Source organism: Ziziphus jujuba, chromosome 6 (assembly GCF_031755915.1).
Source record: "Ziziphus jujuba cultivar Dongzao chromosome 6, ASM3175591v1".
Classification (NCBI taxonomy): domain Eukaryota; kingdom Viridiplantae; phylum Streptophyta; class Magnoliopsida; order Rosales; family Rhamnaceae; genus Ziziphus; species Ziziphus jujuba.
In genome coordinates, this window is record NC_083384.1 from 8,835,058 (window position 1) to 8,858,822 (window position 23,765).

The 23,765-nt window shown below is 35.9% G+C and overlaps 4 protein-coding genes across 5 annotated transcripts; all 4 read right to left on the minus strand.

The window, feature by feature from the left end:
• Positions 1–475: 475 nt before the first annotated feature.
• LOC107434534 (disease resistance protein RPM1-like) lies at positions 476–3,907 on the minus strand. 2 transcript variants are annotated; one of them, XM_025067526.3, is made up of 2 exons: positions 1,302–3,907; positions 1,076–1,209 (listed from the first exon to the last, which is right to left on the minus strand). In XM_025067526.3, the coding sequence occupies exons 1-2, from the start codon at positions 3,601–3,603 to the stop codon at positions 1,202–1,204; spliced, it is 2,310 nt and encodes a 769-aa protein (XP_024923294.3). In that variant the 5' UTR covers positions 3,604–3,907; the 3' UTR covers positions 1,076–1,201. The 2 variants fall into 2 exon arrangements, with proteins under 2 accessions (XP_015901495.3, XP_024923294.3); XM_016046009.4 differs by having other exon boundaries at positions 476–3,903.
• A 902-nt stretch (positions 3,908–4,809) lies between these two features.
• On the minus strand, positions 4,810–10,193 carry LOC107434551 (DEAD-box ATP-dependent RNA helicase 5). The gene is made up of 13 exons (XM_016046025.4): positions 9,590–10,193; positions 9,363–9,487; positions 8,467–8,574; positions 8,229–8,309; positions 7,908–7,986; positions 7,254–7,339; positions 7,122–7,178; positions 6,963–7,030; positions 6,483–6,551; positions 6,301–6,394; positions 5,579–5,743; positions 5,287–5,379; positions 4,810–5,190 (listed from the first exon to the last, which is right to left on the minus strand). Exons 1-13 carry the CDS (start codon positions 10,101–10,103, stop codon positions 5,095–5,097), a joined length of 1,635 nt encoding a protein of 544 aa, XP_015901511.3. The 5' UTR covers positions 10,104–10,193; the 3' UTR covers positions 4,810–5,094.
• Positions 10,194–12,109: 1,916 nt separating this feature from the next.
• On the minus strand, positions 12,110–14,157 carry LOC125418978 (pyridoxine/pyridoxamine 5'-phosphate oxidase 2). The gene is given in 7 exon segments (XM_060818398.1): positions 12,110–12,206; positions 12,309–12,470; positions 12,894–12,989; positions 13,121–13,153; positions 13,448–13,505; positions 13,602–13,651; positions 13,757–14,157. Coding segments are annotated over 7 exon segments (540 nt in total). The 5' UTR covers positions 13,847–14,157; the 3' UTR covers positions 12,110–12,155.
• A 5,696-nt stretch (positions 14,158–19,853) lies between these two features.
• Positions 19,854–20,297, minus strand: LOC107434548 (alcohol acyltransferase 16-like). The gene has a single exon (XM_060817858.1). It carries the CDS (start codon positions 20,295–20,297, stop codon positions 19,854–19,856), a length of 444 nt encoding a protein of 147 aa, XP_060673841.1.
• Positions 20,298–23,765: the final 3,468 nt, after the last annotated feature.

Here is a 23,765-nt window from a genome sequence, read left to right on the forward strand (position 1 = left end):
ATATATATATCTCACTTTTCCATGTCGTTACCTTGGATTGTCCAAATATTGGTGCATGCATGCCTCCAAAACATGCCACAACTAAGTCAAATTAATATATTTAACCTTTCAGAAAATTCATCATCTTTATGCAAAATATTTACTGTCATATAAATGTAAAATACAAAGCATAAAATAGTGTTATTAGTAGTTTATCCTATTATTTGCGAGTGACAATATTACGGTCAGTCCAAAAACATAGATTATGCTGTCGACTCAATGTACAACTGCACTAATATAATTGAAAGAAAGATGAGTAAAGATCAAAGGTGTTGATGCAGTTGGAATTCTGGAAATATGAGAGTGAAACCGTCTCACCGTATAAGCCAAGAAAATAGTGTCTTATTAGTAAAACAGATTACCTTATTTAAAAAATAAAATAAAATAAAGAGACACAGAGAGAGAGAATTCTAGACCCTTGATTAAAAAAAAAAAAAAAAAATTGACAATTTGATGTTTTCAATAACTTGTTTACAAGAAGTTGAATGGCTACAATAAGAAAACAGAGTATGAGATACTCTAACTTCAAGCTATAGCACAATTATTGTAACAAATATTAACTAATAACAGTGTAAAATATTAACTGATAACAGTCAGCAGGTAGATTTGCACTAAAACCTGCTTGTAGTGGTAAAAAACCAATTGCCCTATAAATAATTTGTCTCTAAATACAGAGTAATAAACTTTTTTAGAATCAGTTCTGCTATCAGTATTTGCAGAAACAAATATACAAATACAAGTTAAATCCTACACCTTCCAAAGAGTACTCCTACGATAGCTTCTCATTTCAGGGTAGGGCTGCGCAACAGTATCCCTTTCAGTGAACCCTTCTAAAGAGTAAACATCCCAACCATCATCTAACCAGCATACAGAATATACATCTGAAACATGCGCAACTTTTGAATGATCTTCTCCGCCGTCTGGACGTAGTTTCATGATCAATTCATCTGGCATATCGAAGAACTCAAGAAGCTTCAAGTTGGTCAAGAATTCAATCCCTGTAGGTACCTTCTTCAACAATTTACAGCGCTGAAATGTCAGCTTTTCAAGACGAGGCATTGCTCCTTCATCCATTGTCACTGATTGAAGTGCATCTAGTTTGTCAAGGCCTAATATCTTGAGACTTGGAAACCCTCCTGCTTTGAAATGCAAGCTCTCTCCCTCATAAACCTGAAGGAATTCGAGATGCACGAGATTAGCCAAATGTTGAAGATGAATTAGAGGATCCTCTTTCAACCGGCTCCATTTGAGGAATAGTTTACCAAGATTTTGAAGAGAATTGATCCACTGAGGTAGTGTTTCCATGTGTCCTGCTAGATATAGACGTTGGAGATACTGAGGTGGAGAAGAAATGTGTTGCAGGTCAATTACGTCGGTCTTCTCTTCTGAAGTGATGGACAACGAACGAAGATTAATCAGCTTTTCGATTGAAGAACACAAAGTAGAACCATCTTTTTCTCTGAACTTTACTATGCCTAATCTCCTTAACTGGTTTAACTTCCCCAACTCTGTCAAGTTTTCTTGATTTCCCTCTATGAAACAGAGCTTTTGAAGAGATTGCAGACAACCTATTCCATCAGGGGCAGTAACACCAATCTTGGAATGAAAATGCACATATGATTCAATCTGGTAACGATATACCAGAAGATGGCGAAGTCGCTTGAGACTCAAAATCTCAACAGGTAACTCAGTGACAAATGAATCTTTGAGATTCAATGTCTCAAGCTTTTGAAGCTTCTTGATGGAACGAGGAATATGCTTCACCTTGGTTTTCTTCAAGCCTAGAAACTTCAGATGAAACAATTTGCATACTTCTTCAGGAAAATTCTCTATAGGTGCACCTTTCAACTCTAACACCTTAAGCAGTTTAAGGCTTCTGGGAAACAATTTGGGAAATTCGGTGAGTGAATCTTCTGAATTGAATATAAGCAAAGAACGAAGATGAGAAAGATTCTTGTTTTGTACATTATGCAATGTCTTAACTACTGATAGACGTCGAACTTTTTCAGGCAACATTCCTTGCTCTTTTACCACTACTCCGAAGTTTTGGTCCTTCGATTTCTGAATGACGATCTCCCTTAAAAGGTCATGTACCTTGCATGATTTGATCCTTCCACAGCTAGTTGTCCCTGCCACTTGGATTAAACTTCTGTCCAAAAGCTCCTTGATATAACCCTCTGCAACTTCTTCAGGGGTCATCCCTTCCTTTTCAATCACAAACCCCTCAGCTATCCATAGCCGAATCAATCTCATAGTTTCAATCTTTCGAAAATCAGGAAACATGCTCAAGTACAAGAAACAAGATTTCAGGTAGTATGGAAGATCATTAAAGCTGAGGGAGAGTACTCGTTTCATGTTGTCAAGTCGGTAATTCTCTCCAATTTCTGGACCAAATGTGTGACAAAGCGATGCCCATTCATCAATATTTGCGTCGTCTTTGGTAGCTAAAACAGCACTTATTGCCACAATTGCCAGAGGCAATCCTCCACATCTGTTTAAGATACAATGGCAAACTTCCTCCAAGTTACGGGGACATGGTTTCCCCTGAAATGTCTTCTTACAAAGAAGTTCCCATGACTCTTCCGGAGATAATGGCTCCAAATTGTAGACCTGATCATGAATTTCCACACAGGATGCTGAAGCCACTTCAGCATTTCGAGTAGTCACCATTATCCTGCTGCCATATCTGTTATTGCTTGGCAATGAATGCTTGATGAAATCCCAATCATTCACATCCCAAACACCATCAAGAACAATCAGATAGCTACTTTGTTGCAGAAAATCTTTGATTGTCTCCCTTTTCCGATCTATGTTCATGTTAGAAACTTCTGGAGGGACTGGTTTCCTTATATCTGTGAAAATCTCGTCTATGAGATCTTCCTTGTTGATTGATCGAGAAACAGTGATCCAAGCATGAACCTTGAAACGTTTCTTCACTTTGGGATCATCATAAACCTGTTTCACCAAGGTTGTTTTCCCCAACCCTCCCATTCCAACCACCGAAATCACTTGGCGTCCAGTTTCATTGTTCAAAAGCCACTCCATCAGTTGCTTTTTCGGTCCAGCAATTCCAACTAATTCAGCTTCTTCAAGCAGAAGTGCATCTCCTTGAATGGTCAGTTGTCTGTAAGCCAAACGATTGGAGCTCCACCCTGGTATGGCCATGTTGAATCTCGTATGACTGTTTGAGATGCTTTCAACTCTGGACTTGATGCCTTGCATATCAGAAGCAATTCGATGGCGAGCTTTAAGGCTTTTGATAAAGTGATAAAGCTTATGAAGAGAGGAAGAAAATCCATGGCCATGGTAATATAGAAGACGAAGCATGAATTCGTCAAGAGCATCTTCCATGTCATAAGCAACATCTCTAACTTGCTTAACCCAGACTCTGAGATAATCATTGCTTTCTTCCTTTGCATCAGCAACCCTTAAGAAGGCCTTGATGCGCTCTAGCTCATCAAAGATATACTGAACTTGTCCATGGACACCCCACAGAAGTTGCACCTCATTTTGCAGCAACGGTGTGAGGTTGTCAAGAAGAAAACTTACTGCACTTTCTGCCATTTCTTTACCTTCTTTCTATTCGACTGTCTATGAAAATGAAACGGAATTGTATATTTTTGTATATATGAATGAGAAGAGGAAGCTTTTTAACGTTATTTTTTTGAGTTTGTTTTTTTAAACGTTTGGCTTCTAACAATTTAAAGTAATTGGGTTGGTATGGATAATCAAGGTATAAACTGGTGGTGCAAGAAAAACCAGGGAAGGGTCCAAGTCTTTGACTGGCTCACATTTCTGGTTCAAGCCAGTGGTTTTTGTTCCAAGTTAGAAAAGTCCAAGTTGCTTAATATATGCCTCTCTCTTTCTCTATTACAAAGTGTTAGTTTTCTGTTACTTCATTTGCTTAAGTCTCAAGAATGCTAATTTACAGATTCAAATTAGTCGTATTTCTGGGAAATATTCTAATTGTTGTGTTGTGTATTTGTAAACTACCGGATATTTTAGTTGGGAACTGTTCTAATCATTGCCCGGTCTTGATGAAGAAATAAGCAACAAAACAAAGTGTTCGTTTTCGAAACTGCACATTTGAGTTTTTTATTGTACAGTTGTTCTGCTTTTCCTTTTACTCTTTTTAACTGTTCGATTTACCAAAAATTTTAGGAGCATTGTGAGGCACATATCCACCATGTTTGATTTGGAGCCACATACTTTGTGGGGTTGACGGAAAACTTATTAAGAGAAGGTTTTGTTTTCCCCCAGTTGAGTCATGCATGTTTTCCACTTGTTGAAAATGCACAGAGACCAATATGATTAAAACCACCCCTTCCGAAGAATTGGCCCATGGAGTTTAAGTTTCCAATTCATAAAAGTTGCTCATTCTCCCTATATAGTCAAGTGGCTTTTTGAAATTTGTGTTTTGCATCAGCATACAGGAACCTAGAAGGAAAGCTCCTATCTTAACACGCTTTCTGATATTTTCAACTAATAATTTTCTCTTCTATTTTTCTTGTGCATAGGAAATAGCTAAGAAAATGAGCATGTCATTTTAAGTTGGAAAATGTCAATGGTTTAAATATTGCAATTAAAATTTATAAGTAATGTGATTTTTATTTACACAATTTGAATTGAATCAATCAACACGCTTTAATAAACCTTAGTTTCATATGGATATTCTAATAATTGAACCAGTTAACATTACCCTTCCCCAGGTTGATTGCATAAACACCAAGAAATCACTCGAGAAAAGAACAAAAGTAGCAATCAGAAGAATTCTATGTTGCTCAAAATTGCTTTATGATACTTTAAATTATTATGTGAAGTAATACAAGATTCCAGGGCCTTGTAGAAGCTATAATCAAATGTATCATTAAACAAACATGCAAAAACAAAACGAAATACAAAACAAAAAATATTTTACACCAAAAAAACAAAAAACAAAAAACAAAAAATACAAAACAAAAAAATAATAAATTGTAAATTGTAAATATGCTAGTTCCAAACTCACATTCCATATTTTCTTTTTGGTACTCGTAGATTAGAACCAATAAGTTTAGGTCAGTTTTCATCATCAGAACTGTCAAATGTGATCTTTTTGGACTTGGGAGCATCTGCAGTAATTTCCTTAAAGTGAGCCCCATAAAGCTTTGACTCCTGTATTAAAAGAATCAATGATAGATAAAAGGGTAAAACTTAACAAACCCTTGGAATGCCTTCAGAAAATACCAAAAAAAGGGTATAGGTTATAACCTTTTTCTTTACATGAGTGCCAAACTTCAATAGGGCATCTGGCACTATTTGCGCAGCTTCTCTAAGAACATTCACCAGCTCTCCAGCAAGTCCCTGAAACAGTAAAGAAAAATAAAAGATTATATATGAATATCAATCTTAGTTGTGATGGAATTTTAAAAATAAAAGATTATATACGAATATCAATCTTAGTTGTGATGGAATTTTAGAAAGAAGCATAGTAATATAATATTTGATATAATGTCTGACCATATAGATTTGTGAGGGTGCATATACCCATACTGAGTATTACCTTGTTCTGTGGTGTGAAAAATGTATGAGCAACACCTTTCTTGCCAGCCCGTCCAGTCCGCCCTATTCTGTGGACATAATCCTCTGTGGTAAGAGGAAAACTATAGTTGATAACTACTTCAACATCTGGAATATCCAATCCTCGAGCAGCCACATCAGTAGCTATCTGCATGCATACATTTCAAACAAATACACTGCATTTTATATCTCCAACCACAGCTTAAAGCTAAAAGATCTACTTTGACAGACACATCGACATAAAAGTGTAAGTGACCATTCATCTTGCTGATTAGATGGTCTTTTATCGCATACAAGTCATATGAACAGACAACAATTAAAATGTAAAGAGAAAAGAAGATCTAAGAGTAGAATGAAATATTTGTGCCCTAATCCTATACAAGAGTCTAAAGTTTGTCCAATTCTCCATCTTAAATTACTCCCTTTTGTCCACTTAATTTATCTTAGCAAATTGGACACCGCACACACAAAAGCCCACACAAAGTCTGCATAAAAACTAATTAAAGCATCTATATTCCAACCACAGTCAGACTACAATGTACTTGGAATTTGGAAACATCATGAAAAGGCATATTACCAGACAAGAAACCTTATTTCCTAAAAGCTTAAGCTTTATAAAATGGGTTACGATCAGTTCTATATTTAATAGAAGAAAGATGATAGGGGGACAAACAAAATAGAAAACTTAATTAATCTACAGCATACCATCAAAGGACAGCTTCCTGTCTTGAATAATGATAATGCTTTTGTACGTTCATGTTGTGGTTTGTTACCATGGATTGATACAGCCTTCCAACCCCTAGAACAGCATATCTTATATAATTAGTAGTTTTCCAAATATACCTTCAGTTGCAAACAGCTGTAACCAGAATTATCTGAGAATTTACCCCTTTTGCAGCAAATTTTCAATCCGTGGAGCTTCCGCCTTGTACAAGACAAAAACCAAGACTCTGTTCCTGATCAAAAGTAAAATCTGTGTATCAGATGGATGTGGCACCACTAAATATTGAAAGCCATGATAAAAACACAAGTACGAAAAAAAAAAAAAGTAGTTTGAGGACTTCCTCAACAAGACAGTTACATGGTATACACAGGAAACAGAAGGAAGTCAATCCACCACATGTAGGAACAGAATTAACTATTTAAAGAATAGGTATGGATACTACAATTGAAAATGCAACTTGTTCTAATAAAGACAGGGAACTGCATTTGATAACAAAAACTCCCACCTACAATATGAATATTCAATTAAATTTGGTCTTTGAATTTGACATAAACAAGTGTGCAGACATGTCAAAAATAGTTTTAAAAAAAAAAAAAGAAAAAGAAAAAGAAAAGGAAAAGAGAATAATAATAGCAGCAAATACCTTTGAGATTTGTGGTACTTTTCTAACAATGCAATCAAACGTACATCACGAGAACGCTCATCCAAGACCTATGTTATTTGAGAGACAGAACTAAACATGTAAATACAAAAAATACACTGTCATGTAACACTTATAGACATATATGTGAAAAATTTATACCTCAACTATTTGCATAACATCATGATTGGCAGCTAAATCTTCTGAACCTATGACAACCTGACACAACATATTAGTTTTCAAGAAGACAAATAGGAAACTGTCAAATAATCTTGAGAAGAAAAAAATCCACACCTTAACTGGGTTAGGATCCATAAACTCCTGAGCTAATCGATGAACTGACAAAGGCCACGTAGCACTGAACATCACCATTTGGCGAGCTGTACAAAGACAAAAACGAGAGATTATATATCCTTAGTTATATTATATAAGACTAAACATGTTAATTAACTGGTCAGAGTGATCACAGAACAGATTTTTATTTTATTTTTTTTTTTAAAAAGGGAAAAAAATAAAAACCGTCTTCTAGAAAATTCAAACACACTGAATTAGGCAAATCTTGATGCCAGATAAAGCAAAAAAACAAAATGAAGAAAAGATGGAAGAAGGAATAGCTAGGAAAGCAATAAAAAGATACGGAACATAAAGAGAAAATCAAATAAACGGAAACTATTGTCAACATGCCATATTACCTGAATATGGGGAACATAGAGAAAAAATCACAGAAGAGATTTTGGAGGGAACACCCAAAAAAAAAAAGAAAAGAAAAGGCTGGTCTCCCAAAGAATTCAAACACACTGGAGTAGGCAAAATCTTGATGCCAGATAAAGCCAAAAAAAGACAATGAAGAAAGGATGGAAGAAGGAATAGCTAGGAAAGCAATACAAAGACAGGGAACATAAAGAGAAAATCAAATAAACGGCAAGTATAGTCAACATGCAATGTTACCTGAATATGTTTGACCTAATATATAACGAACTTCTGGTTCAAATCCCATGTCAAGCATTCGATCTGCTTCATCAAGGACCTGAAGAAAATCACTGCTTAACTTTTTGAGGCACTCAAAAATTCTTTTGATATATCATACACATCATAAACATTGCAATTTTTTTAGTGTTGCTAGATTTATTAATTACAATTCAGTCAAATTCCAGCATTATTAATTACCTTTAGAACAGAAAACCTATTCAACAAGAAGTAGCTAGCTTTTGGTCATCGAGAATAAGAAATGCCAGAAAGGAAATAAGTTATATAAACTATTGCACTTACCCCAAAAGTGACCTCCTTAAGGCAGCACACACCTATATCAATCAGATCCTTTAAACGACCAGGAGTCCCAATGACAATGTCCTAAAAGTTCAGAAAACATTTCTTTTAACAAGTCATATAAGATAAAGTCAAATGAAATTTGACTTTTACCATAAAAAGTTGGTGTGAGATGCCAACCAACCAGCTGGAACTTTACTACAGAGAAAGAGAAAGAAAACAGAACAATTAAGTGACTCACCACACCAGACTTCAGAGAAGATATTTGAGGTCCTTTGGATGTTCCTCCATACAAGCAGACCGATTCCACACCACAAGGCTTCCCAGCATCAGACAGAACATCTGAAATCTGCCACAAGCACATGAAGATACTGATTGGTTACTTAAGCGAAAAAACAAGTTTCAAGGAATCAAATGAACAGAAGAAGCACCCAAGAAAGATCAAATAAAGTAGAAGTAAGATGGTTGCGATTACTATAATAATCAGATGCTTCTCAAACTTTAAAATTTAAGAATCTTCGGGCACAAGTGCAATTGCTCCTTCCAAAGAAATATAATACAAATGCAGTATGCAAAAACGCTCCAGAAGCTTCAGAGGTTTTGATTATTTTTCTTTAGCTAGCATAAGCATTTGTTCCCTTCCCATCCTACTGACCTAAAATGAGATTATAAGAGCAGGTTTTAAGTATCCATACTGGCGCAAAGCATGCAACTAACCCAAAAAAGAGTTCTCTTCCTATCTTTTCTCTCAATAGCAAAGAAGTGAACTTTAGTGAGTTCACTTTACATTACTTATGCCTCCACTTTTGTGGAACCTGTAAGCAAAAGATATAATGATATTGTAGTAGATCACATATTAGCTCGAAGTTATTTCCAATACTGTAAAATCCCCAAATGCTTGACTGTTTTTTGGTTTCAGTATGATATGTCCATTCCTTATCAACTACTAAGTCCCACTTTTAAAGAGGTGAAACTCCAATAAACCCCGTTAATTAATGTAATGCGAAAAAAGAATTATTTGCTAGAACCATTAGAACTAAAAACTTCAATGAGGAAAATACAATCTGCTGCCTCGAAACATTTGAAAAAGAAAAATACTTATAAATAACTAGCTGCAATGTTTACATAAGCACATACTTGTTGAGCTAGCTCCCTAGTAGGTGAGAGTACAAGGCAAAGTGGATTACGCCCCTTTGAAAACTTTCCCTTCCTCTTCTTCAAAACATGCATTATTGCCGGTACCCCAAAAGCCAAAGTCTTACCTAATCACAAAAATAACACACTTAGAATCCCAAAAAAATAAATAAATAAATAAAAATAAAAAAACTTTGCTTCAAATAACATACTACAATTGGAAAAATCACCTGACCCAGTTGCCGCAATCCCGATAAAATCACGACCGTCCAATAAAAAAGGCCATGCCCGGGACTGAATCAGAGAAGGGCTGTCAAAATTCTTGCAGCACTGAAGAACATCATTCGGAAGCTTGGACTCGGCAAAGGATTTCAAAGGTGCGTACTTGGCTTCTTTTGCGTCCTTCCCACTTACCACCACAAGGCCATCTTCTTCAACGGACCTGTCTTCTTCACCATCTATCTTCAGCTCTTCTTTTCCTTCATGGGTTTCGCTCTCTTTACCATTCTCTTCCAATTCATCGTGCTTGTTCTTCTTTTTCTCTCTGGAATTGGAGTCCTCGTGTACAATAATCTCTTCGTGCTTTCTCTTGGGACTGTGTTGGACTTCAGGTTGGGAACTCGGGTGGTCCTTGTTCTTCTTCTTTTTCTTCTTCTTCTTCTCGGACTTGATTTGGGTGTCAATGTGGATTTCTTGGGCAGCTGGTTCGCTGTTAAAGGAGTTGTCTTTGAGTTTCCGACCCATCGCCGACGAAGCTTGGAGTGGGCGGTGGTGAGCAGAGCTATAAATTAAGGAAGCAGAAAAAAATGCAAACCAGCGCCGAGTACTTTGGAGCAGAGAAAGAGGTTTTATCTAGGGTTTTGGGCTTTTAGGGTCCCACTGATCTATCAAAGGGTAAATTTTATTTACCTCCCAGCTATGTTTGATAATTACATTGGTAAGTTTTTTAAATTGTTGTGTTCTATGTAACTACTACATGATATGATATGTTGTTTTTATAAATTTCATTTAAAATTTAAAAAAGTTTTTAAAATTTTATTTTATGTTTCCACATAAATAAATATGGAATAATATATATTATTTGTGATATTAACACATATGTTATATAATTAACTTTGAGAAATGTTATTAGCATATTATATAATGCTAAGTTTTTATTTGATATAAAATCCCATATATGGCAGGCATAAAACACAAAGTAAATATTTGGACTGTTTATATTGAATTTTTAACAAATGTTTGTTGCCTCTGTATTATGACTGCTTCAATGGTAGAGGTATAAATTCGGACTGCCAAGCCCAATTAAGTTCAAAATTTTGAGTTCAAATAAGTTTGGTTTGGGATTTTTTTGGGATTAAAGAGAGAATTCTGGTTGCATAATATTAATATGCAAATTTAAAGCTCGTTATCCGATTTTATGGATATTAAAATTAGGTTTTGAACTCGGATATTGGATTTAGAATTTAAAATATAATTTTTCTTTTCCTTTTTTTATAATAATAAAATTAAAAGAATAATTTAATAAACTAGCAATATGACAAATAGCAAAATTATTAACTAAATTTTTATATTAAATGATATAGCTATTTAATTCATGATTAATTAATAAATATCTTATGATTCTAATTAATAAGGTAAAATCATTGAATATCAAATATATATATCTATATATATATATATATATATATATTTTATCATCATTGGATATCAAATATTTAGTTAATAAATTTGATGGATCCAAAATTATTTTTAATAGATTATTTTATTGAATAACAAATAAATAAATAAATACAATTTAACATATAAAAAATATTTATAATATATCAAATAAAAATATAAAAAAAATTATAAAATTACATAAACTAGCTATTCGAGTTAAGTTTCAAACTATATTTCAGACGGTTCGACGTAAAACCTGATGGGTCAAATTTCATATTAGATCTATATTATTAAAAATCTAAAATTCAAGTTTAACCAAAAAGAAATTGGACAGATTCGGATTCTGAGTCATATCAAGTTTCGCCCGAATTTGAACACATGTTTTTTAGATTCGGATTCTGAGTCATATCAAGTTTCGCCCGAATTTGAACACATGTTTTTTAGATGGGTGTGATTTGGTTTTTAGGCTTTCGAGTTTTGTTTACCTCCCTTATTTAATGGTAATAAAAAGTTTTCTTTTTTCTTTTTTTTTTTTTCCATAATAAAAACTATTTGATGTTAATAAAAACTATTCTTGATGATCATCTATACTGCTTTTTATTATTGTTGATTTTTCATTTACTTGCTGTATTTTGCATTTTCTCTTCTTTTTTTTGGTTGAGATCATGCAATAAACTTGTACCACCGTTTATGTGTTACGTATTGTTGCAATCTCAAAATAAAACATTTTGTTTTGGGGCTATATCCAAATAATAATTTGGTGTCAAATTTTGATTATGGAAACAATCAACAACACAAATACATATATTACACAAAGAACACAAATACATAGAAATCCCACAAGTTGATTCTTCAAACATAATAGGAATAGTCTTTCTAGGCCCAATAATATTTTGAGCCCCAAAACCCTACAAAAAAGAAGACAAAAAAAAAAAAAAAAAAGGGGAAAATCACAATTTTCACCATGCCATTGGAAAATTTTTTTCTTTTTTCCCCTTTTTTTTTTTCCATTAAGCAGAATTTCCATTAAAAAAAAAGGAAAAGAAAAAGAAAAGACAAGGAAAAAAAAAAAAAAAAAAAGAGAGAGCAACTTATTCTAAGAAATCCATAAACTTTCAAGTCCAGCACTTGTCCCCATTAGCATTTTGATTGAGTGTAAAGACTTGCCTTCCCATTCATGTAATCAACCTGCGAATAAAAAGTCCTAGAGAATTAAGAGGGACCAAAAAAAAGCAATGAAGCTTCAAAGGAACACATTGATTAAAGAAACTGAAACTGAAACTGTTAAACCTGCTCTGGATGTAGAACCAGAATACAATATGCAGCAACTGGACCTCCACAAAGCTCTGGAAATGCATCTTTTGGTGGTTCTTCTTCTAGGTATGAGTGATCAGGATCTAAAAACAGCATTTTGGTTCTGGGAGATCTGGCAAACCAAGATTTCTCTCTTTGCTGCACCATTTTTATTAGTCAAGTTAAACATAAGCCATTCCATCGTGTAACAAATTCCTCAAATTGATTTTTAAGTTGTTACCTGTAGAAAAATAAGAAGAGGTGTACTTTGCTAGCAAAAATTGTCACTTCCTCTTTCTCCAATCTCATTCCAAATCTATCTAAACTATATTGCAAAAAGCAACTAGCTATCCCTAACAGAAAAACAGTTACCTAAGATTTGATGATACTTTTCATTATTCCTTTTGGCCATGTCCATTATCATAAATTACTATTCCTCATGCTTGTCAACTCAAAACATTAACATCTAAAAAGAGCTAAAAGATTTTCACTTGCTTCCTAAAATTTGCTAAACAAAATTCGATTTTAATGGTGTCTGCAACAAGATCTTTCTAGTCTTAATAAAAGTGTCACAAATGTTACCTGAAGGTTAACAGGATCAGGACTTGATTCATCAATGATTTCAATTGTTCCTTTAATCCGGAATTGCTCCCAAGAATCAGCAAAGTACCAACATATCTTCAAGATCAAAAAAACAAGTGCATACTCCAAAAGAAGCTTCAGAATCAGTAGTACAAAGAAAAACAAATGAACTAGAAATTTTTTTGAGCAAAAATTCTAAGAATGAACCTCAAAGTGAGAACCATTACCTCAGCAAATGGACAATGCTTCAGCTCTTTAATCTGCATTTGTTTATGCAAAGAAGGTCACCTCCCTCAACCAAAGTTTCCAGCAAACCAAGAAACCCAAATATAAAGTATGCTCTTAATTTTCCATTTTGCAAGAGAAACCAAATTGGAATTACTGGTAATAACAAGTACACAAAAAGTGACCAAAAAAAAAAAAAAATCAAATATTTAACCAAACAAATAGTCTATGTCTCATAATAACATCATCAATGGCAAACAAGGAACTATATATATATATATATATATAAAAACTTCATGGATTGAAGAACAGTTATTAGGAATTAGAACCTTGTGACTTCCAGAATCGGTGTTGATTTCTATCTTATCACTACCATCTAGATATCCCCTGCAAAACCCAAAAAATTGTCCATAAAAAAAGTTCACTTCCAGATTGAGATTCAAAGACAGAAACAAACTCAGAGATAGCAGAAGAGTAGTGTACCTGAAAACAACGGTTCGATTCGAAGGTCTTCCATTTAAACCCACCGTTGCCTGAAACATCAATCAAAAACTCATATTTGCAATAAAGCTTTTCAAGAGAGAGAGAGAGAGAGAGAGAGAGAGAGAGAGAGAGAGAGAGAGAGTTTGTAAGCTTACAAGCTGAAATAAAGATCAGTTTTTGAGGTGGGCATTGGAATCCATGGCTTCCAAGACTAGCTGTTTCCATGGGGCTGTCACTGTTCCCATGCCCTTCTCTTCTTCTTCAGTCTCTGTGTTCCTATAGCTAGATCTACGACTCCATAAACAATACAAAAGTATATATAGTAAAAGGTTATATATAAATGAATAAATTTAACCAAAGAAGTAAATTTTTCTAAGAACTTGATTTATCAACGGATAAAACCAACTTGCATTGCACTGACTGCCAACACTTGGAAGAGCCGGCAGAGAAATGGCAAATTAAACAAACATTTCTTTCATTTACCAAAGAAAAAAGAAAAAAGAACAAACAAGCAAACATTTCTCTCTTTATTTATGACCATTATTTCAAAACAAGGGGAATTTTAGTTTGCTATATTGAATTAATTAATTGTAAAAGTCCTGCCCAAGCATTTGGGTTTTTTAGATAAAAACCATACGATCTTAGATAAAATGCTACAGGATACATTATGATACTGTTACACTTTGAATTTAAAACAGTCCTATTTTAAATAGAGTGACAAAGACAATTGACAAACTTTGTTTAGATATATAATTAGAGCATTGATTTAATTCCACCGGAAATTATTGTATCAAACATTTTCTTCAATTCCTGTTCAAACCTCTTCATGACTGGTGGTGGCAACCATATGGGTACAACTATGTCTGTTGTAGTTCTCTGACCACTATAGAGAAGAAATATAAGAAGAAAAATAAAAAAAAATATAATTCTATTACTCTCTGGAAATAGATTACAAAAACACGAAATTTCTTTTTAGGATTCTCACATGGAATCTCTCTCTAATTACTATCAAACTCTCTCCTGAAGTTTCAACTCTTCTCTCAAGCTCTCTTGGGAGTCTTAACAGCTCTCAACACTCCTCACTTGGGATGATATTAAGATTGCTTGTCTTGGCTTGGAGATGCAACGGGATGGAGCCTATTTATAGGCTCATAAGGTCGGTTGCATGTCCTCCATCTTCAACCGGTTCTGACAATTGCCCACAATTGTTGAGGAAGTTGTTTTTCGATCTTAAATGCAACAACCATTGTCAAATATGGTGGCTGAGTGGTGGCAGTGTGGTTGGTTTCACACTGCCAGTGGAGGTGCAGCTGGACTTCACAATTCTTCCCCTCCAGCCGCATTTAAAAACTGATGGTCATCTGCCATCCATTCCAGCTATGTCTCTGCATAGCTTCAGCTTCTTTTGAGCAACAACTTTTGTTAACATATCTGCTGGATTCTCCTTTGTATGGATCTTCATCAGTTTCAACAATTGTTGTTCTATTACTTCGCATATCCAATGATAGCGGATGTCATGTGCTTTGTATGGGAATGATACATTGAGTTCTTACTCAAATCTATGGCACTTTGGTTATCACAATGTATCATGTAGTCTTCTTGCTTGATGTCCAGTTCTGTGAGAAAACGCTTTAACCACAACATTTTCTTACTCGCTTCTACTGTGGCAATGTACTCTGCTTCTGTAATGGATAAAACTACACACTTCTGCAACCTTGATTGCCATGACATAGCTCCCCCTACAAAAGTGTAAAGATAACCTCACGTAGACTTTCTATTATCAGGGTCTCCGGCCATAACTGCATCTATATAGCCTTCTAAGACTGGGTTACCTCCCCCGTAGCACAAACATAGCTTTGATGTACCCTTCAGATACCTGAGAATCCACTTGACCGCTTCCTAGTGTTTCTTTTTAGGATTTGAAAGAAATATGCTCACGACGCCTACTACATGAGCAATGTCTGGTCTGGTACACACCATAGTGTACATCAGACTTCCCACTGCTGAAGAATATGGTACTGAAGCCATCTCCTCTATCTCTTCTTTGGATGGGGGGCACAATCTCTGCTCAACTTGAAATGATTTGTGGAATGTTGACTGGTTTGGCTTTATCCATGTTGAATCTCTCTATCACTCATTCCACATACTTCGCCTAAGATAGCCTTGTGTTCTTCCTGTCTTAGATTATTTGCATTCCCAAAATTTGTTGAGCTGGTCCTAAGTCTTTCATATCAAAGGACTTAGACAATTCATTCTTTAGCTGACTAATTTTCATTGCATTTTGTCCAAAGATCAATATATCATCCACATATAACAAAAGTGCAATGAAGTTTTCGTCTGGAAATTTTTGAATATAAACACACTGGTCTACTGCAGTCTTCTTATAGACTTGAATCACCATAAATGAGTTAAACTCCTTGTATCATTGTCTTGGTGCTTGCCTGAGGCAATATAAGCTCTTCTTTAGGTTGCATACGAGGTTTTCTTTCCCTGAAACCTCAAATCCTTCTAGCTGCTCCATGTAAATTTCCTCATGTAAATCACCATGAAGAAATGTTGTCTTCATATCCATCTGTTCAAGCTCGAAGTTTAAACTTGCTACTAAACCAAAAATGACTCGAATTGAAGTCATTTTTACCACTGGTGCAAAAATCTCGTCAAAGTCGATTCCTTTCTTCTGAAGAGATACTTTGACCACCAATCAGGCTTTGTGTTTCACCACCCTTCCGTTGCCATCTTTCTTGAGCTTAAACACCCATTTATTCTTTAACATAAGTATGATTTTTTTGCAAAGATTCCATCTCATCTTGCAGCTACTTTTCTTTGTCTTGATGAGAAACAGCTTCCTGGAAACTCTCTGGTTTCCCCTTTTCAATAAGCAGAATATACTTAGATTCTAGAAATCTTTTTTATCAGATCTCCAAACTTGTAAACCATTGGTTTCAGAAGGTGTACCATCATCTAACCGCTGTGATGGTCCTGCAGCTTCTTGAGAAGATTGAGTCTCCCCCTGCTCAACGTCTTCTTCTTCCTCCTAGTCTGCTTCTGACATATCTTCATGCATCTCGTTATCCTCTGTGGCTATTTGTGCTGGTGCTGGATTAGGAACAAAATTCTTGGCACTACGATTTGGATACATTCTGGGTTTTTTAATGTCTTCCATTGTCTGGTTTTCATGAAATATTACATCCCTACTTCTAATAACCTTCTTTGTTTTCGAGTCCCATAACCTGTATCCGAATTCTTCATCTCCATATCCTATAAAGATGCATGGAGTAGATCTTGCATCGAGCTTCTGTCTGAGCACCTTGGATACATGTGCATAAGCGAAACAACCGCGGGAATCTTACCCAACCACACTTTTTTCAAAATTTCAAAATTCAACGGTACTGACGGTGATCTATTGATTAAATAGTAGGCGGCACGAGCAGCTTCTCCCCAAAATGGCTTTGGCAACTTAGCCATACTGATCATACTTCTGATCTTTTCTATAATTGTCCGGTTCATTCTGTCCGCTACTCCATTATGTTGTGGGATACGAGGGATCGTCTTCTCATATCGAATACCGTATCTTCTGCAGTATGCATCGAACTCCTTGGAAGTATACTCGTCTCCATTATCTGAGTTGAGACATTTCAGGCTCTTTCCTGTTTCACGCTCTACCATGGTATGAAACAGTTTGAGTAATCCAATACCTGATCCTTTGTCTTCAAGAAATATGCCCACAACTTTCGAGAAGCATCATCAATGAAGGTCAGGAAATACCTATTGCCACCTAATGATTCCACCTCCATGGTACCACAAACATCAGAATGCACCAGACTAAGCAACTCTGATCTTCTCGATGCAGAGGAATTGAAAGAGACTCTATGTTGTTTACCAAACAAGAAGTGGCTATAAGGATCTAACGCAGCATCCTTGCAAACAGTGCTAAGCTTCTTCTTGGCCAAAGTAGACAATCCTTTTTCACTCATGTGACCGAATCTCTGGCGCCACAGATTTTGAAACGCCTCTTCTTCTGCAATGTTGAGGTTATCTACACATATCTTCATATGAGTCTTGTACAACGTTCCACAAATATGTTCTCGGGCAACAACTATGGCACCTTTCATCATTTTCCATATGCCTTTGCTAAAATGGTTGTCATAGCTTTACTTATCAAAGACTGCTCCCAAAAGTAGATTAAGCTGAAGATTTGAAATATGATGGACATCCTTCAAAGTGATTGTACAACCAACATTCGTTTTTACCTGAATATTACCAGTTCCCATAATCTTTGCAAAGCTAAAATTTTCCATTTTTACCTTAGCAAAGTCTCTTGCTATGTACGTTTTGAAGAAATCTCTGTGTGGAATGACATGGTAGGATACTGCAGTATTGACTACTCACTCAACATCTTGGATTGATATATAAAGGCATGTCCCTTCTTCGGTGGAGCAGAGCGCCACTTCTTCTGTAACAGTGACTAGTGTCTCTCCATCCTTCTTCGGCTGATTACCTTGGAGTCTCTGCTCTCTCAACAACTTTCTGCAGTTCTTTTTCAAGTGACCCTCCAGGCCACAATGATAGCATTTATATGATGATTTCCTGCCATTTGTATATCTGCCTCTACTCTTGCTCCTAGCTCTCCCCCTATCTCGACCAACTTTTTGCTGTCTTCCTCTCTCTGTGATGAAGGCATGTGACTAGTCCATGCCAATGTTCTTTCTCCTGGCCTTTTCATTGAATAGGGCATCTTTAACCATAGATATAGTAATTTTTCCATTCAAGGTCGAATTGCTGAGAGAGACTACCAGCATCTCCCAGCTATCTAGAAGAGAGCTTAGAAGTAGGAGAGCTTGATCCTTATCCCCTAGTTGATAATCCACAGCAGATAGTTGATTTACCAAGCTCTGGAACTCACTCGTATGCTCAGCTACAGAAGTTCCACTCTGTAATTTTAGATTTACCAATCGTTTAAGCAACAAGGCTTTATTCCGAGCAATCTTGTCCTGGTACATGTCCTCCAATTTCGTCCAGAGGGCATATGCATCTGTTTCCTTCGCGACATGATGGAAGACACTGTGATCGATCCATTGCTTGATCTAACCGACCGTTTTCTTGTTTAATTTCTTCCATTCTGCTTCTTTGTTGGGATCGGAGTTTACTCCTTTAGTTTTTATAGGATCAAACAAATCCTTACAATTGAGGAGATCTTCCATCCAAGGTTTTCAAAGTGTATAATTTGTGGCAGTGAGCTTAACCATAGCTCCTGAAGATGATTCTTCCATTGACATAATGGCTTGATAAAAAACGGAGTCGAATTTGGCAAAATGGAGTTAACCGTTGCGTCCGAAATGGTCGAAAACGGTGGACTTGACTCTTCCGAGATCAAAATATAATTACCAAAATTTTTAGGACAAAAATGCAAATTCCCAAAATTCTGGGGTCAAACTGTAAATACAGAAACTAAAGAGGTCAATCTGTAATTTCTGCAAATACAGGGGCTATTCCGCAATTTCAGATTGTGATGTCATGTCAAAACGTGGCAGATGATGTGTCGATTACGTAGCTGACAACGTGTATGGTCGCATGGCAAATGATGTGGCTACGTGCGGTGCGTGGCAGCTGAAGTGGTCATCTTCAACCTCCAAACGGGGCGTGCGGCGCGTGTTGTGCGTGACCTACTACAGAAAACTTTGGGTGGTGCATGTGGGTGCGTGCAACGTCACGTTGCTCTTCGACAAACTTGGTTTTTCTCGTCTCGTTGTGTTAGTTCACCTGGTATTGTCAAATTATTGATTTGAACAATGTTTCGAAACACCAACTTGAAGAATAGAGGCTCTGTTTCTTCAAATTTTGAACCCAAGCTTTTAACCTGGAGCTTTGATACCACTTGTTGTGGTTCTCTGACCACTATAGAGAAGAAATATAAAAAGAAAAATAAAAAATTTAATTCTATTACTCTCTAGGAAATAGATTATAAAAACACAAAACTTCTCTTTTAGATTCTCACGTGGAATCTCTTTCTATCAAACTCTCTCCTGGAGTTTTAACTCTTCTTTCAAGCTTTCTCTGGAGTCTTAACAGCTCTCAACACTCCTCATTTGGAATGATATTGAGATTGCTTGGCTAGGCTTGGAGATGCAACGGGATGGAGTCTATTTATAGGCTCATAAGGTCGGTTGCATGTCCTCTATCTTCAACCGGTTCTGACAATTGCCCGTAATTGTTGAGGAAGTTGTTTTTCGATCTTAAATGCAACAACCATTGTCAAATATGGTGGCTGAGCGGTGGCAGTGTGGCTGGTTTCACACTGTCAGTGGAGGTGCGGCTGGACTTCACAATGCCTTCCTCACCTCCTCTGTTCTTAGACCTTGAAAAGTGGCTTATAGATGGTATACGAGTCATATCGGAGACAATGAAGCTCCCAACATCTGTATTATAACAAGGTTGTCCTTTAATCACCATAAGATCTACCACTGACTTTATATACTCTAATGTCATTTGGGTTTTTATTTCCTTCACCAATTCTAGTGCATACCCTAATAGCCTATCACATACTAAACCAACCTCTGATGGTACCATTGGGAATGCAAATGCATTGCCATAGTAACCATTAGGCACTTGGATATCTTTGGCAACTCTTGCATTAACCATATAAGAAACACCAATTGTATCGAAAGGATCAAAAGGCAGAGCAAAATTGTACTGCATTTCCATAGAAAAGCAATGAGGACTTCAAAGGTAGTGCAAGACTTTTAAAGGTTTGGAAGTAGAGTGTGCCTTATTAATATGAATTGTTTGTGGTTTAAAAAGAAAGTTTTGTGAATCATTGGTTTAGAGTGGTGCTGTTTGGATGCGGATGAAATTGAAAGCTATGAATTATACTCGTTCTGAGTGAATGAAATACGAGGTGGTTTGTGTGCATTGAAGATGTCTCTGTACCATATAGGCAGCTGAGATGGTTGAGTAGCACCATTATCCGTTTCACCAATTGTGATAAGAAGTTGGACCAGTCCAAGAGTGTCACTGATGGTGTGGTTCATACGTATTGTAAAACTGAATCCTCCACATTTAAACCGAGTCACTTGCTTGATCGGAAAAATTATCATATATATAATAAAAAAACAAAATTAAATTAGAATAAAAATTGATCAGAAAAACATTGAGTTACAATGTTTAAGGCTATCTAGAAGAATATTAATATGGCTTTGCGTGAAAAATAAACCATTTGGGAAGATGAAAAGAAAATTAATTTGTCAATATTCAAAAGTCATATTATCATGAAATTAGAAAGGTGACAAGAAGTTTTGCCACTGTTTCTGATACGATGATTCTAAATTTTCATATTCCAAAATTTAAAAATAAAAATAAAAAAATTATAATAATCAACTAGAATGAAGTAAGGAGATTTTTTAAGTTAAAGAATTTTCAACAGGAGCGTTGCTTATTTTGCACTACTCCAAATATTTTATAAATAATGTTTTTTTTTAAAAAAAATTTATTTGTAATTGTTGGTATAGTGATATACTTTAAATTTAGTCACTAAATTGGAGTATTGAGAGAGTTCTCTCTCTCTCTCTCTCTCTCTTTGTATCCAAAAGACCACCCTCAGACAAAAATAAGCAGGCACCCAATACAATGGTAACTACAATAACCACTATCCATTGTAGCAAACCATGCTTTATACACATATATATACACATAAGATTTATAACTAATTGCTTATATCAAGTGCTTGGTATTCAATTAAGGTGATATATATCGCATGAATTATATATAACAAGGTTAAAATTGAAAGTAATAAGTCAAAAGTTTGCTCCATTTAATTTACACATTGAATTATCACCTGAATCAACAATAATGGGGAAGCGTTTCAATATAAGGGCATGGTAGTAAATGTAGCGAATCACCAATCTCTTCCAATGTAACATCTGCATCAGCTTCCATGAAAAGGACACCATGACCATGCAATCCACCATAAGCTTCCTGTTATCCCCTTCTCTAACCCTGCCTGCAAATGGATAGTAATACAATATTGCCTTAGATAATGCTTCTCTCACCGCCTTCACAAGGTCTTTTCCTAGTTCACTTCCATTCATATTATTCTTATAGAACAATATGAATGACATATGAAAACGCAGGCCTTCTTGGTCATCTACCACTACTAGAATCGCGTTGATAAATGGCGCAATAAATGTGTCGCACAAAATAAACAACGACATATCGCACGGTGTCGCCTAATGCCTTGTCGCTAAATGTCAGGACCCGTCCAGAATTCCTCCTCCGGAACCCTAGACAGCCCTGATCCCAGGGAAATACCACCGAACCTTCCAACGGAAAATCCGGCAGCACCTCCCCTAAGGGATTTACTTACCACAAATTTACCTGCACTGAAAACACACTTCAAAAATATCCCCTTATTCCTCCCACAAACTACAAATTGGTTCCACAAATTGCAGTACTTAAAAAAAATAAATACAGTAATCCAGTGCAAAATAAATACAACAAGAGTGAAAGAAATAGTACAACTGTAATAAAAGAATAACAGGGTACTGCCGAACTAAAACAGCGAGGAAGATCAAGTCCGCTCCGAGTGAACACCGACAACCTGGTACCTAGAGGAACGGAATTTAAGAGTGTGAGATGCTAATCATCTAAGTGAGCGACCCTACTACTATACCATATATTATCACAGTAATAAGTATAAATAATAATTATTTGGAAATAATATTTTCTCTCAAAACCCTTACAATTCTCTCAGTTGGAAAGGTTCCCCTTTTAAAACCCTTTTCACAAAACCCTTTATTCATATTCCCCGAAAACCAAGACATCAAATAAATACCAGAACAGTAATAATTATATTTTTAATTCCAATACGGTTTCCAAACATTTTATTTTTAAAACACAGTTCTGAAAATCAGTTGATGCACCCACTATATACCAGTGGCGCCAACAGTACCCAGCGTCCCAAGGTACCGCCAGACAGGAGGTTATAGAGAGAAACCGGCATACGGTCGCGTGGCGTCCCACAGCGCCGCTGCTAACCTGGTGTCCCGACCAAAGGGGGGTGGCCGCCCTCACCGATGGCATCCACAGGACACCCTCATAATATCAACCGCGCGCTACTCACACCCACCTGCGCGCTAATCACAACCGTGTGCACACTAACCATATCACATATACCATATCACATAATCAGAACACCAGTACGTGCACGGTGCATCTAAAAATTATAAAATCCATAAATTTAAATCATAAAACAAATTTCACATTTTTCATAAGCATAGCGGGCATAATCCATCCGCTTGAACCGGGAATTTTCCCACAATTTCTTTGTAATCAATGCCATAAATTCCATGATTTTCAAATCCACCAACTCCCAAATCCATCAATTCAAATATCCACATTTTTTCCAAGCATAAATAATTTCTCGAAATATCATAATCAAATCCCATAATATTTTATGGGCATATTTCATAAAAATTGAAATCACCAACATAACCAAATATTTTCCTTGAAATATTTGAAAATCGAATCGTGCCCAATTTACCATTAAAACCACACCAATTTCAAAATCCTCAAAACCATAAAATAATTCCACATGGCATAAATTGTAGAATTCGCATTTTCTTAAATCCAATAAATTCATAAATAATTCTACAATAAATCTAATAAATATTTGGCACATAGAAATTAAATTCCAAATATTTAATTCACACATAATATATTCATCAATTAAATTCCCCAAAATTAATTTGAAGGTGGGTCACTCACCTGGAGCACGCAATTAACCCATGATCCACTACGGGATCAATTCTACGACTCACCGGTGCTCCTAGAACAAAATTCACAGACAGTCAAATAAATTAATATTTTATTCGGGTAAATAATACCCGGTACCCGGGGGGTCAAAACACAAACGATAACTAAAATTTACGAATCATATACCGAATCGAAGCTCGAGTGATGCTAATCACAGATCCGGTCTTAATTTTCGATGATCGTACCCGACGGGGTTTGAATTTTATCGGGAAGCTTTTCGGGTTTCGGCTCCGCAATTCTCCCAAACCGTCGCGAATTGGTGGAAACGGAAGTCGGATTTGGGTTCAGGAGGTCGAACACTGCAGACTGGAGCTGGCCGGAAATTTTCGGGTACTCGCCGGAACAGTAATTTCCGGC